Source organism: Cebidichthys violaceus, unplaced genomic scaffold (genome assembly GCF_023349555.1).
Source record: "Cebidichthys violaceus isolate CVI_PGR_0920_01 unplaced genomic scaffold, fCebVio1.0.p SCAF_3, whole genome shotgun sequence".
Classification (NCBI taxonomy): Eukaryota; Metazoa; Chordata; class Actinopteri; order Perciformes; family Stichaeidae; genus Cebidichthys; species Cebidichthys violaceus.
In genome coordinates, this window is record NW_027176483.1 from 11,059,963 (window position 1) to 11,073,877 (window position 13,915).

A 13,915-nucleotide genomic window follows, 5' to 3' on the forward strand; every position below is an offset into this window, starting at 1 on the left:
ACCGTCTCATTTCGGAGACCGCTCGGTCCAGCCTTCGCGGTCCTCAAAGGATGCGGCCAACGTAGACCGCGAAGGCTGGGTCCTCCAAAGGATGCAGCCGCTGAAGATTTCAGACGATGAGCGATGGGCGTTTGAAATGTCTGTAATGCATTTGGAGACAATGAGGAAGTCAATACAGGTACTTCTATTCTTTTATTTTTTTCATTTCAGATAACATCAGCTTTTGATTGTTAGACTGACAAATTGTGCCACTTTACTTTTTAAACCCACCTAAATGTATTATGTGGATTTTCCCATCTTTTTTTTTAACCCGCTTTTAATACTTAAAACGGTGAATTAAAGGGGTATTCTGACATAATCAGAGTAAATATTCCAGCATTAAAATAAAATCACTTGGTGAATAGGCATATCCCTAACCATGATCTTCTCTATATTGGGAAATATCAATGCATTTAAACACATTTAAAGTATGTTTCTCGTATTGCTTTCGTTAAAAATATTACCAGAAACAAAATGAAAATAAATAACATTATAATAGCCGAGTCCTGTAATTTAAATATAACGCGTTTGAAGTTTAATTACTAAATCTGATAAATACTTTGTGCAAAGACGTAAGTAAAGTGTGACAGGAGCGAATATGCTCTACTTGAGGCATAATTTATGGCGTGAAAATAACAATAACTTTAGTTTAGGGTTGGGTAATACATTTATTTTATCAAGTCATAAAACAGAGCCTGTGCTGGAAAGTCTTCTGATATGACGTTGAGGTAAAGTGAGAGGTTAAGCAAGTGTAAGAAACAAAATAAATCTCCCCTCGATGTAAAATTGTAAAAACAGCACGCACCACCATAGATGATTGACACTGAACCAACTGGCTTTTTTAATTTATCTATTTATTTATTGTAAAACTGAAGTTTTGGATTTGTGTTGTGGTTAGCAGCATCTCCTGAGATTCACTCTGGTTAAGTCCTTTCAGTGTTTAGGTGCTGCCCTCTGTTGCTACAAAGGGGGCATTGCAGCTGTATTGTTGGAGCAAATGTCAAATACCACTGGAACATCAAGTCAAATCTGTGCTATAGAGGCAACAAAGGCAAATACCTTAAGGGGTGTAATTCAATGTTGTTAGTGACAAACGGTCCATTATCATTTAAAGGTGATGTAGCAAAAGTTGTGGCACTCTATCATATGTACATTAATGTATATAACTTAGAGCAAGTAACTTGTCATTGTGTTCTTCTCCCTCACACACACAAAATACACATTAAAGGACACATATTCCATCAGATTCAAAGATAATAAACAGATAAGGTTTCATTTTTTTATGAACACTTGCAATCACAAAACATCTAAAAAATAGCAGTTAAAATTCAATATCTTGATGGTCCTTCAGTAATGATCCCTTTAAAACATAAAATAGTGGCAAATACTTCAACAAGCAGGCATTTGCTGCTAGATTTTTTTGTTTGTGAGGAATACTCAACCTCAGCGTCTCAAGTATTGCATCACAAATGGGATTGCTTTGTCCCCTCAGTGCTTGACCAATGCAAAGAGCCAGAACTCCTTAGAAAGTACTACAATGATTTCACAATTAAGTAACACCACCTGGGTTGAGCTTAATTTACAGAAAAGGTTTGAGTGGAGGCGACGTAATTAAAAAACTACAAAAAACCAGTGACAATTGAGGAGAGAGGTTCATTTAAAGAGGATTAGGACAATGTGAAAAAAATTGACTTCTGACATTAAGATCAAGAATCTTGAGGTCTTCATATGTGGCCTTAATCCTCTTCTGTTAAAAAAAGAGAACCAGTGCGCATCAATGCCTCCCTGAATCACTCTCCACTTACTGCTGGTCAGTTTGGTGCATATAAAGCATATGATTCAGTATTAAACACGTGTAATATACAGTACATGTAAGAAATGTGCAGAGACGAAGGTTGGTAGGAATTTGCATAAAAAGAGGTTTGAGTATACTTTGGCTGATGTTGTACTTAAGTTAAGCCTAGAGTTTTGTATTAAGGATACAGTTCTTTTCCTCACCAGGAACAGGTACTTGCTCCCTCTCTGCCTCTTTTTTCTCGTCAAACACCCCCAGTACATCCCAGGACTGAGGAATTAGTTGGTGACAGAAGCCTAGCTCCACCAGCCAGGACACTGAAATAACACATATCACAGAGGAGAGCATGGCAAGAGTCCTGAAGGGGAAGTACTGTACTATAACTCCATCCACCTCCCTCCAGCCGGGGTACAGGATGAGAGGAGGGATCCCAAGCAGCGGCTCCCCGCTCAGCCCACGCAGCAGCAGTCCAACTAAATAGCCGCTAATAGCTCCGTAGCTATTAGCGCAGCCTAAGTGCAGTACGCATATGAGCTGCGGGAGGACCACGCAGTAGAGGAGGTCCCCGCTTACCAGCCAGAGGCCGAACACGCTGTCATCAGCAAAGGCCAGGCCTGATCCAGCCAGGCCCACCAGCAGCACGCTAATACGGATCACCAGCTGCAGCTCCCGCTCCGAGGCCTGCAAGAACAGCGAGGAGAGGGACAATAAAAATGTAGGTCCTTTGCATTATGCTCAACCAAACACACACACACATACACACTCGCACACACCTGCTTCCTCAAAGTCGCCTTGTATATGTTTTGTGTAAACATAGATGCTGAGGACAGCAGCACAGAGTCCATGGAGGACATAACTGCTGCTGCCACAGAACCAATGCCTAACACTGACAACCAGGTGGGTGTGAGGTAGTGCAGGGCCAGTGGCAGGATCTTCCCTGCCTCCCCTCGTTCAAAAGGAGGGGGTAGACCATACGCTGTCTGGTTCCAGTCTTAGAGAACAGGAGAGGAAGAGAGAGAGGTAGAGAAAGAGACAGTCAGGGTCGAGAGGAAAAGAATAACGGCAGGGGAAGAAGCGTTTACGATTATGGTGATGGCATCAAAATAAAATGAAGCACTGGGGAGAAGGAGGCAAAATATTTGAAAGCAGGCAAATGTCCCACCATCATTTTCACACACACATACAAGTCATCCCATGCCATTAGCCATGGTAGTGGGGACCTAACTGAACATGTCGTCTGATGTCAAATATATGAATGCTTGGTGTGTGTGTGTACTGTGCATGTGCAGCTGAGTGTTAACATTCATGTCTACCTGCAGAGGCCGCCACTGCTCCAATGATAACTGAGGGGAGTCCCATAATAAAAACAGTCCCAGCAGCAGCAAAGCAGGTGACCTGAGCCTGAGCAGAGGAGGCTGCAGAGAGGATCCTCTGGTAGAGAGCTTGATAGGCCAGTCCCCCTAAAGCCTAAAACATGCATGCACAAAAACCACAAGCTTTGTCAGTGAACAGATGGATGGATGATTGTGGCCTTAAATTCTATTTTCTAAGTCTTGATTCTAAGTCTATTTAACACTATATGATTTCACAGAACAGTGAGAACAGAGGAGCAGCTACAATGGCTCAAGGTATCTTGAACTTGAAACTAAAGTGTTATTTCAATTGACTTTTATCACAGAACACATTTTGGCATGTCACAGGAGGAAAAGCACTCACATTGACATGGCTTACTAAGACACTTGAATAGAACATGTTGATATTATTAGCTGCCCACAAAGACATCAGACAAACATGCATGGGTCATGACAGGTCATATAGTTAAATGATTATCTTGTTCAAATATATAACTAACAAAAAATATTGATATTCTGAGACATTTTGGTAAATTCAGACAAATATTTTGGGAACACTGATGAATTACAGGTTTTCAGTGATGTATTGGAAGCTAACAATAGAGATACACTGTATTTATGGACTGTATAAAGTATGGACGTAGTCTCCATGTCGTCACCCGTAGGTTTCTGAAGCTTAGAGTGGTCGGCTCCTGCCGTCACCATCTTGGCAGGACGATCAATTATGTCTGAATTTAAGCAGTAATATAAATGAATTGGGTGATTTATTAAAAAAATGCACGTCCCTACAGTTGTGAACAAAACCTTTTTGGTACCAGGCCGTAAACATATTTTTGCTATAAAGTTAGTTATTTTAAAATGGGGGTCTATGTGGATTGACTCACTTCTGAGCCAGCCCCAAGTGGCCTTTTGAGGAACTGCTTTTCTCAACACCAGAGGTATATTTTGAGAATATCCTGTCATTGCATTTGTGCAATGATGCAACTATGAAAGTGTTATTTCAATCCTGTAACTCCACTGCAATCACACACAGTGAAACAAAATACAATTTCAAAATCTAACCAATAACAGCATCTCATCCGCCCATTTTCCTGCATCTTCCAGCTTCAACTCTCCGATCCATGAATTTCCAATTGTTTGGTTGAGGTGGATTGTGTGCGAGATGTCAGTAACTGCAGGGCTGAGTATCAAAAAAGGAATACAGAGCCACTGAAACAGAAAGAAACAGCTGTTATAGCAAAACTGGTGACAAGTCAGCTTTTGCATTACTTACATTTCTCAACATTCTTCAACTTGAATGCATTCACTCTGAACCCCAAAACCCGCCGGCAATTGCCCAGATTACACCATTCATCATAGCCAGAAGCTGTAAAGACAGACAGAAATGTCAGATTGTCATCTCTCCGATGGTCCTTGAACACATGCATGAAAAAGGCTACTGAACACAGAGAGGTTAAAAGTAGAGGTTGTAAAAATGTAAATAGTTAAATATGCATAGCACATGGAGCCCCTTTTTTTCCAGTGTTGGTAACATTTTTGGGCACTTGGGGAAATGTTGGATGAATAGATTCCACTGTTTTCCAATTTTTGTGAAATAAATTATCAAAGAAATTCTAAAAAACTTTTTGTTTTGTTTTGTTATTGATTTCTGGTTGTTTTATACTTCTCAAAAGACAATTTTGAGTGATCTCTAGCCATGATTGCTGTTTCCATAGACTTATGGTAACTGCTTGGGGTTCAGAGGTTTAAGTCCCACTATTTCTGTTGCCTCCATCCTCCTCGCTCTCTCTTCTCAGTCATTTCTGACACTCGCTCTATATTTCTCCGTTTCTCACCAGGCTGACAAAGATGAAGGAAAGCTGGATGATGTCGGTATATGCCACAGAGTAGAGGCCACCTAAAAATGTGTAGATGATGGAGACAGCAGCAGAGATAATGATGGAGATGGCAGACGACAGCCCAAGAATGATGCTCATTGTTCCTCCTGGAAGTAAAACACAACATTAAATCAGAGATGCTATACAAATATGCAGTGTGATGGATTATGGCAGAATCATAGCGTTAAGTTTGCGTGAAGTGTCACTTACCAAGAGCAGCAAGGATGCATGCAACCCACAAAATATCACTGACCAAAGCAGGAAGCAGTAGTGTTGCAGTGAACATGTTGCCATAGCGATGCTGAAAGGGATCCAACATGGTCACGTAGCGCTTTGACCTCATAGGTTTGGCAAAAAACAATCCTCCTTAAGAAGTACAGAGTAAATAAAAAACAACTGTTGGAGTGAATTATAATTTGAAATGCGTTAATGATTCAAAGTAGAGCAGGAACGATCAATTAGTCATTTAAAATAAACAATGGAGAAACATCAGCAATTGGATCTGAAACGCCTGTGTACAAATCCTCCCTTTGTTGGGGGTGGGGGGGGTTCCCTCCCACACTCCACGAACAAGCAGGTTAGACAAAGTGGAACATTTTAAAATTGTCTGTTGGTGTGAATATGTACGTGTGAATGTCTGCCTGTAGGCTCAGATAGACCAACAATCTGCTGTAGGGTCTATGAAAGAAAAAATAATGCTGTTGCATAATATGAGTATCAATAAGTACAATGTGTGCCCTTCTCTGGCGAGAACAACTTAAACTCTGTGTCCATGATTTATGAAGTTATAGTATCTGCTGCTTCATAGTTTCTGTCGCTAACCTAAACAATCTCTTGCACATGTACCATTGCATTTCCGTCTTTTACATGGCTAATACTGACAGTGTAAGGAAAGTAATTCAATAAAGGAACACTGGCGCAATACAAACAGTATGTGGATTATTCATTGGTTGACTTTGTGGTGTATTTGAGTGCAACAACAGGCACAAAATCTGCATTTTCTTACATAATGAAAGGATTGGCAGACTTTAGGTCTACCCTGCATCTAGTCCAATGCATGCTGAGATAGGTGAAAGGCCACAACAAGACTCGTTAAATATAAGCAGGTTAAGAGTTTGAAAAGATGAATTACATAATGTGATACGTGAGTGTGTGAGGCTAAAAATACAACCAGGTGTTACTAAACAAGAAAACAACTTTGTAAAAATGTCCGACAATGTTTTGGAGCCGTAAGGTAGTACAATAGCCTTCACCTCTTCATCTGGTGTGTGTTATCATACAGAGGCTTCATTTGTTTTATCTACTTACCCAAAAGAAAATTGACAACATAAGCAGGAGGCCCCATAGCCCAGATGAGACCTTGAGAAGGAGAATAAACAGCCTCAGCAGTTCCCATAATGTAACCTCCTCCAACCCATGTTGCTAAAAGAAAAGAAAAGAAAATAGTCAAGCAAAGACCGTAGCACAGCGAGAGGAGCTTAGAGCACACACAATAAGTACATTGAGTACTGCTAAGAAAAAGTTCTACCTGTCATGGTGAAAACCCCGACCAGGACATTGATGTTGCGGCCACCAACCATGGCAACTTCACTTTTCGGGCCGGCACATGTCTTCTCCACTTTCTTGGATTTTCGAGATGCCCAGATCCCAATTCCCAGGATGACGATATAAAAAACCACCACGGCCACGAGTCCGGGGACATCCACTGCCATGATTGTCTGGTTACACAATGCAACAAATTAAACACACAGAAAGAGCATGTAAGTAAACAGTAAAGTCGTTCAAACAAGCCCATCATTGAGCACAGCATGACAAGACTTATGCAGGAGTAATGTCACCATTTTTTAAAGCACGTGTACAGTCGCTCACCTGATGATCTCAAGCTGCTACTTGAGACTGACACAGAACCATGGCATTACCGGAATAAGCACATCTGGCAGTAATCCTGACTAAACAAGCCGTATCAAGGCTGTGAAAAGGGCTCACAAAGGGGCGTGGGTGGCCCAAGAGAAAGCAGCGCCCACATCCTTTGCTGTGCTGCATTGTCACAATGCCTAGAAAGATGTGAGAGCAGAGGATGCACCTGCCTTTAACTAATCCAAAATTATAACCTCTGCCATTTTTCCAGAAGCCCTAAAGTCTAAGAACACAACGAGCAAAATAGCTGATTAACAGAGGGTATCACCCGGCTCCACATATATAACCAGGGCGAGGCTACCATTGAGGACCTTGTATTTTTCCACCGAGATTCAGTTTTTCTCCACCAGAATTTCTTTTACAGCAGAGCTTTGAAACAGTATGTAGATCTTAGTTAGAGTTATTTCAAGTGCTTAACTTTAAATTCAGGTCCGTAATTTTCAGGTAAATTCACACTAGCTACGTAATTTAGTTCAGGAGCAGTTATTTTAATTTGAGTTTACCAGTTGTTTTCCTTTGAAGTACTTCTCCAGCAAGATAGAGCTGGCATAGAATATAGTTGGCAGTTAACATAAACAACTGGTTCTTTCATCCACATTGTATCCCCCACTGTTCAATTGATTTGCAAAGTAGTGCAGTTTGTCAGTAATGTATTCTATGCGTAGTAGTTTATTAATGACAGAAGATCTTTATTGACATTGTTCTTCCTGGTTGCCAAAAGCAGCTCATCTTGACTCTGATAATAAACTATATGCTCGTATTAACGTAGACTGACTGATAACGTCAGTTGCATAATGTTATTGTTAGTAGTTTATCTGTTTTTTCATTGTAAAATGTCCTTTATATCTTTGTAGTAGCAAAATCAATACCAATCCTCTTCATTGAATCAGTGTAATGATTTATAAATTGAAGATAATAGATGCAATAAGATACTCCTTTGATAGTCCCACAGCAGGGATATTAATTATTATTCTGATATATTACAAAGTCACTTGGTGAGTTGTATTTTCTAAAATGTTTAACATAAGCTAAATCATGTGAATCTGATTATCATAAAGAATAAGCAGCACAGAATAAGAAGCACATCAGTGGGCTGTATTTTTTTTAAATATGAATACTATTTAATTAGGTAAAATAGCAATACTACAATGTAACCAATACAAGTAAAAGTCTACATCATTATGCAGGCAGAACTGTGGCTTTCAGGGAATTCAAATGTTGGATAATACTGTTGTATTTATATGCATGCATCAGAGGAGGAGCTCTTTTACCTACTTGAGATGGTTTCATCGCCAGCAAAACATTATATTTTATAAGCTAATCATGTGTTTTATAAGAAACACTTGCAATGCAACTGTAGCTGTGTAAATACATGTACATTAATGGATTTAAAAGTACAACATGTCTTTGTGAAATGTAACGTTGTACCAGTGCAGTCCCCCCCCCCCCCCCCCCCCCCCCCTCTCAATACGCAGGGACAGTGTAGGTCAAATTAAAAAAGGTGAAGTACCTTCTACCGTTACTTAGGAGCACTGAATAAGATGCCTCTTCAGCCGGCACATTAACCTTTAATGAATCAACCTAACGCAACCACAAACCTTGAGAGAAGCCTTCGCTGATAATATATCTATCATCTGCATTGATAAGAGCTATCATACAATCATACATGTTTGTTTGTTTTCCTGACTGTTATATAATGTGTACCATTAACGTTACCAGGATAAATCGTGTTTATCTCATAAATAACGCCTTTGCATTACATTACCGATTAAAGGACAGACCAGACGCCATGGAGACGTAGTTATAATTCATCATCCTGTAACTACACGTAAAGATACATTCTTACCAATATATTGAATATTAGATTTTATCACATATTAACAGGTTCACCTATATGCGCTTATTCCCAGTCAGGGTAAAATAAGAACACAACTGGATACTAGATCCTGGTAACGTTAGTGCACATTTAACGTCAGCTAGCTTCACTGTTACCGTTTCACGATACACAAATTGTAAACCGCAGTGAGAGAAAAGAAAAGAAAAAAACACGCGACCAAATGAGTAGAATGAATGAAATATTTTAATTACACAATCACTATGATGTACAATTTTAACCGACAGACACAACATAATGAAACACGAACGCAATTAGTGTTCGTTCCCATGTGGGGACTATAACGTAACGTTACCTTTGCGTGGTGCCAGCGTCCTTTCTTCAGCGCGTTGGCTGCTGAGCGTGAGCTTCGCTATTGTTACAGCCTCGGCTGGTCACTGTTGTAACGTTGTCTCCATCTGAAACGTGATACCTGCGAGCGGTGCGCGTTCAGCGCCGTCAACAGCGTTTAAGAAAACGTTTGAAATTAGATGATAGCGGTGTATTTGATGCGCTATTTCAAATGGTTGTTAGTTTGCAAACGGTGTCTCCTTTAAATCGCGTATGGATGACACTCAGATCGAAAGCGTAATCGTGACAACATATTTCAGACGCTGACGCGAAACGTTGCGCTCAAACCAAACAGCTGGTTCGAAATCGTTGCAAATCCGCGGAGTCGAAACGTTTGTATCCTTGAACCCACCCTGGATGATAGGCCGTAATAAATGAGAGCGTTGTCTATTGTTGAGGAAGCCTCCTAGTTTAATTATTATATTTTAACCTGTGACCAAACGTGGTCTTCATCACCACGTGGACATACAGTATCTTGTCTGGATTACTGGATTTAATAACACTTGAATAGAAAGTGAAAGTAAATATTAAATAGCATGTAATAACACCTAAAACAAAGTTAGACTGACGGAAGAGATTAGATGAGTAAAGAAGATGGAGACCATGAGCATGAATACAGATCGCGAGGAGTAGTATAAATGTCAGTCAGTGTAATTGACTCTAGATATTAGAGTACATTTAATATAGCCGGGTTCGGCGATGTCAGTGGGAGGGCCAGTTGATGATGGACGTGGTCCGGTATTGGACCAGCCCAACCCCGTCGGCCTACCGGGGATTTCCCCGGTAACCGCTATGGCAGCCCACCCCTGCTATCAGCACAGCACCGGCTATTGTGCAGCTGTACGGAGTGAATCTTACAGTAGCTCCACAATAATGTGAGGTCAAGTGCAATGAGACCATGAGCCTGAATACCTCTTCCTGCAGTTACTCCAGTTCCTGCACTGGCTTGAATGCCAGGTGAAGGAATCCTCCTCAAACTGTTAATGTCTGCGTTAATGCTCACTGCACTCCCACTACTCTCCTCCCATGTTCACCAGCATCACAACATTTCCAATGTGCAATCTCCCATCATCTGTCACAGTGAGATTCACCTAGACACGTGGACAAACAACATTATCACCCACATCAGCATTGTGATACTATTGTTGTCATTGATGGTGGTATTAATTAGCCTACATTATTTTTACCGGTCTCAAAATGTTCTGTTTGAAGAAGTCTTCTTTCTGGGGAAACAAGCTCCCTCTCTAATACTTTGTCTACAGATACATTATGAACACAGTATAAAAATAGCTCCGACAATAACTTAACAGCTAATAAGCCTTGTGAGTTGGGTTCTCACCCCCTGATCTGACGATGAATACACATCTTGGGTGCTGATAGTTTCAAGGTCCCTTGTTCTTCCTGAGAAGCTTAGCCGAACCCACACCTGTTGTTTACTGTTATTTCCTGTAACCCTGTATATAGTCAAGGACAGAACTCACTCTGGTCAGAGAGTATTCTACAGCGTAGTAGTGAGTATATTTTCACGCTTTTTAAGACCCTGTTAAGTTATTGCACCTTTCACCATGGCAGAGCCTGTACTTCATCCCCATATCTCCTCAATATCTCCAATAAAATATATTTCAGTGGAAGTTCCAAATGCATGTGAAATTGACCCAAATCCTCCAAAGGTCAAATATCACAGTCCATTTCTTCTGCTGCTGCCCAACCAAAACAATAGAAGTGTTGTTTGAAAAACATAACAAATGGTTGTTTCTACAAAGCCTCCCGTCGGCTTGGCTGGCTAATGTGTATCATATAACCTTTCAAGCTGGTTGGAGTTCATCCTGGAATCTCTTTGTACAAGAAGAAAAAAATCAGTGACACAAACATAACAAAAACAACCTTTATTTTAAAATTCTTTAGGTTTTATTAACGATGTGGTATCTATCTGTATTTGTACTTGTGGCATGAGAGTGAATTGTGTTACTGTCGATTTAGATATCAGGGTTCGCCTGTGTGAGCTCCTCGTTGTGGGCCGCTGACTGTGGGTGGTTGGGAATGACGAGCCCTTTCCCTGCAGAGTCAGAGGTGCACAGTATCCAGTGGTTGTTGTCCTGCTCGCCTCTGCACGAGTTCAGGAAGGTGTGAGCCGTCAGCTCATACTCGTTGTCGTATGTGGTCCTGCAGAGACACAACTGTTACATACAGATCGATAGATGGTATGCAGGCATTGTGACAGGACTTTTAGCTGCCATATTGGAGGTCCTCATCTTTTGAGTAACTGTGAAACGCTGACTGCAGCTTGATCCAAGTGAAATCTACACGGTGTGTTTCTGTTACATTTTGACAGGACTGATTATTTTTGTTAAGATATATCAAATATTTAGTTTGGGTTAAGAAAGCTGGTTCGTCTCGAGCTAAGGTTTCTCATGTCACTGTAAAAACAAAAGTCCCATCAAGCTGTTTATACCTACAGTCAGCTGACTTACATTAACATTGCAGTTTCATTGCTCTGGTATCTCCTTTGTGGATCTCACATATTTAGATATTATTTGTGCCAATTCTTCAGTGGATCTCCAAATTGACATTCAACATCAAATTGAAGATCGCATTGAACACGGTAACGTAAGGTTTTGGGTTATTTTTAGAATTAAAAATGGAAAATACCAAATGACATGTTGTCCCAGCACAGCAAGAGCCTGGTTTGTCTTGCAGTGTTTGATCAGCACTCTCACATTAGCCTGTAGAAGAAATGATCATGATTGCATGGGACATTCTCAATGCAACAGAGGAAAATGAAAGTTACAGTTCAGCTACAGATTTAACAGAACACAAAATGCTGATGTTGCAACAGGTGTAATAGTTAACCAAGAAGACTCGTTAAATACTTACTGGAACAGGCTGACCTTCATATTCAAGCCTCTCCTGGGGTTCAAAGTGGACAATCTTCCACCATGACACGAAGGAACCGCTGTCATTCAACGTTACTTCTTGTAGCCTGGACTTCTTGGCACACTTTAAAGGAAGTCGTAATAATATGAGACTGACAATAATTAATTAATGTTAAAAATGAATCTACCTTTTCAAAACTTTTCATGTCACTCGTCAGGTAAAGCTGTGGAGAGAAAGGAAGAGAAATGTGTTTTAGTTTATTTTTCTAGACAGACAGACAAACGTAGAAGTATTGATAGGCACAATTTATCGTCACATTTGTTGTCCAAAAAAGTACTTAAATACGTGTGTGTGTGTGTGTGTGTGTGTGTGTGTGTGTGTGTGTGTGTGTGTGTGTGTGTGTGTGTGTGTGTGTGTGTGAATGTTAGTTCACTTACACCGCCAGCAAAGCCACTTGTTGTTTTTAGAGCAAAACTTTGCTCGAAATGCAGAGTCGACCCTTCAGGACTGCCATCAACACTGTAGTCAGAGAAGCAGCATTACAGGTTTACATCTGGGAGTGTTATTTGTGAGATTGATTTATATTTAATTGGTTGTAAGCATGTCAATTCATCAAAATCTAGGCTGAACACTGTTGTATACTCATTGTGTTTCTTTAGTTTTCATGAGTAACACATTCTTATTCTGTAATGTTTGTACTATCAGAAACGGCCAGCAGATGTCACCATCTCACCACTAGGGGGGTTGTCTATGCAAAGACGAACTTTCAAGTGGCACCTGCCTCATCATACACTGAGGGCAACATATTGCCATGTGTGTTGATGGGTTTGTTGATGTAGTTTTAAGTGTGTTTGTGCATGTACCTGGTAATGATGAAGGCGGTGCGCACGCAGGCCTGAATACCTCTTCCTGCACTGACTTCACATGGGGCTTGGATGCCAGGGGAAGGGATCCTCCTCAAACTGTTAATGTCTGCGTTAATGCTCACTGCACTGCACTCCCTTTTTTCTCCTCCCATGTTCACCAGCATCACAACATTCCCAAAGTGCAATCTCCCATCATTTGTCACAGTGAGATTCACCTAGACACGTGAACAAACAACATCATCAGTGCCATCCACATCAACATTGTGATATTATTGTTGGTGGTATTAATTAGTCTAAATTATTTTTTACCGGTCTCAAAATGTTCTGTTTGAGGAAGTCTACTTTCTCGGCAAGAAGCTCGCCCCTCTCTTTTTTCTCGGGACAGTCTTTCTTTGCATCCTGGAAAAAAATATCAATGAATAACCTGCAGATAGAAACAAGCACTTATCTTACGATACACCTGACGGCTACAAACAGGCTGCAAGTTGTGTTTAAAGAACATTGTTCATATTATATTTATATTGTTGCTTAATAAATACAAAGTGATTGTTGGCTGTGTCACGTGGTCTTTATCCTGTAAGTAGAGAAACTGTGGATGTGTTACTATGTTAGCTGAGATGAACGACGTGCCACTAGCTGTTACGTGACGTTATGTTACGTTGATTATTCGTTAGCTATGCTAGCTAAAAGTTGACAGCTAGCTATTAGCTATTGTTAGCTATATTTTGAACAAACCTCTTCGAAGAGCACGTCCTCAAACCAGTTTCCCGTCTTCACTTTGGAGCTATAATTTCTCGAATGAGTCATCCTGGAAAATAATGATGACAACTATTCGTATGCTAATAATATAATACGTTAAGCTACTTGTTGGTGTTTGCACTGATGAACGTAGAATTAGCATGTGTATGGTGGTTTCTATGGTAACTGATGACCGGTCATCTTCTGTCAGTTCTCGCTTATTGTCGTGAGAG

At 40.5% G+C, this 13,915-nt stretch overlaps 2 protein-coding genes across 2 annotated transcripts; both read right to left on the reverse strand.

Moving 5' to 3' along the window:
* Nucleotides 1–216: 216 nt before the first annotated feature.
* On the reverse strand, nt 217–9,392 carry LOC137881610 (high-affinity choline transporter 1-like). Its single transcript, XM_068723621.1, has 9 exons — nt 9,170–9,392; nt 6,592–6,781; nt 6,372–6,485; nt 5,274–5,429; nt 5,022–5,170; nt 4,249–4,395; nt 3,148–3,301; nt 2,608–2,825; nt 217–2,515 (listed from the first exon to the last, which is right to left on the reverse strand). Exons 2-9 carry the CDS (start codon nt 6,773–6,775, stop codon nt 2,000–2,002), a joined length of 1,638 nt encoding a protein of 545 aa, XP_068579722.1. The 5' UTR covers nt 6,776–6,781; nt 9,170–9,392; the 3' UTR covers nt 217–1,999.
* A 1,752-nt stretch (nt 9,393–11,144) lies between these two features.
* Nucleotides 11,145–13,823, reverse strand: cfap161 (cilia and flagella associated protein 161). Its single transcript, XM_068723581.1, has 8 exons — nt 13,680–13,823; nt 13,254–13,343; nt 12,942–13,159; nt 12,516–12,597; nt 12,266–12,301; nt 12,079–12,201; nt 11,854–11,927; nt 11,145–11,367 (listed from the first exon to the last, which is right to left on the reverse strand). Exons 1-8 carry the CDS (start codon nt 13,749–13,751, stop codon nt 11,181–11,183), a joined length of 882 nt encoding a protein of 293 aa, XP_068579682.1. The 5' UTR covers nt 13,752–13,823; the 3' UTR covers nt 11,145–11,180.
* Between the last annotated feature and the right edge of the window lie 92 nt (nt 13,824–13,915).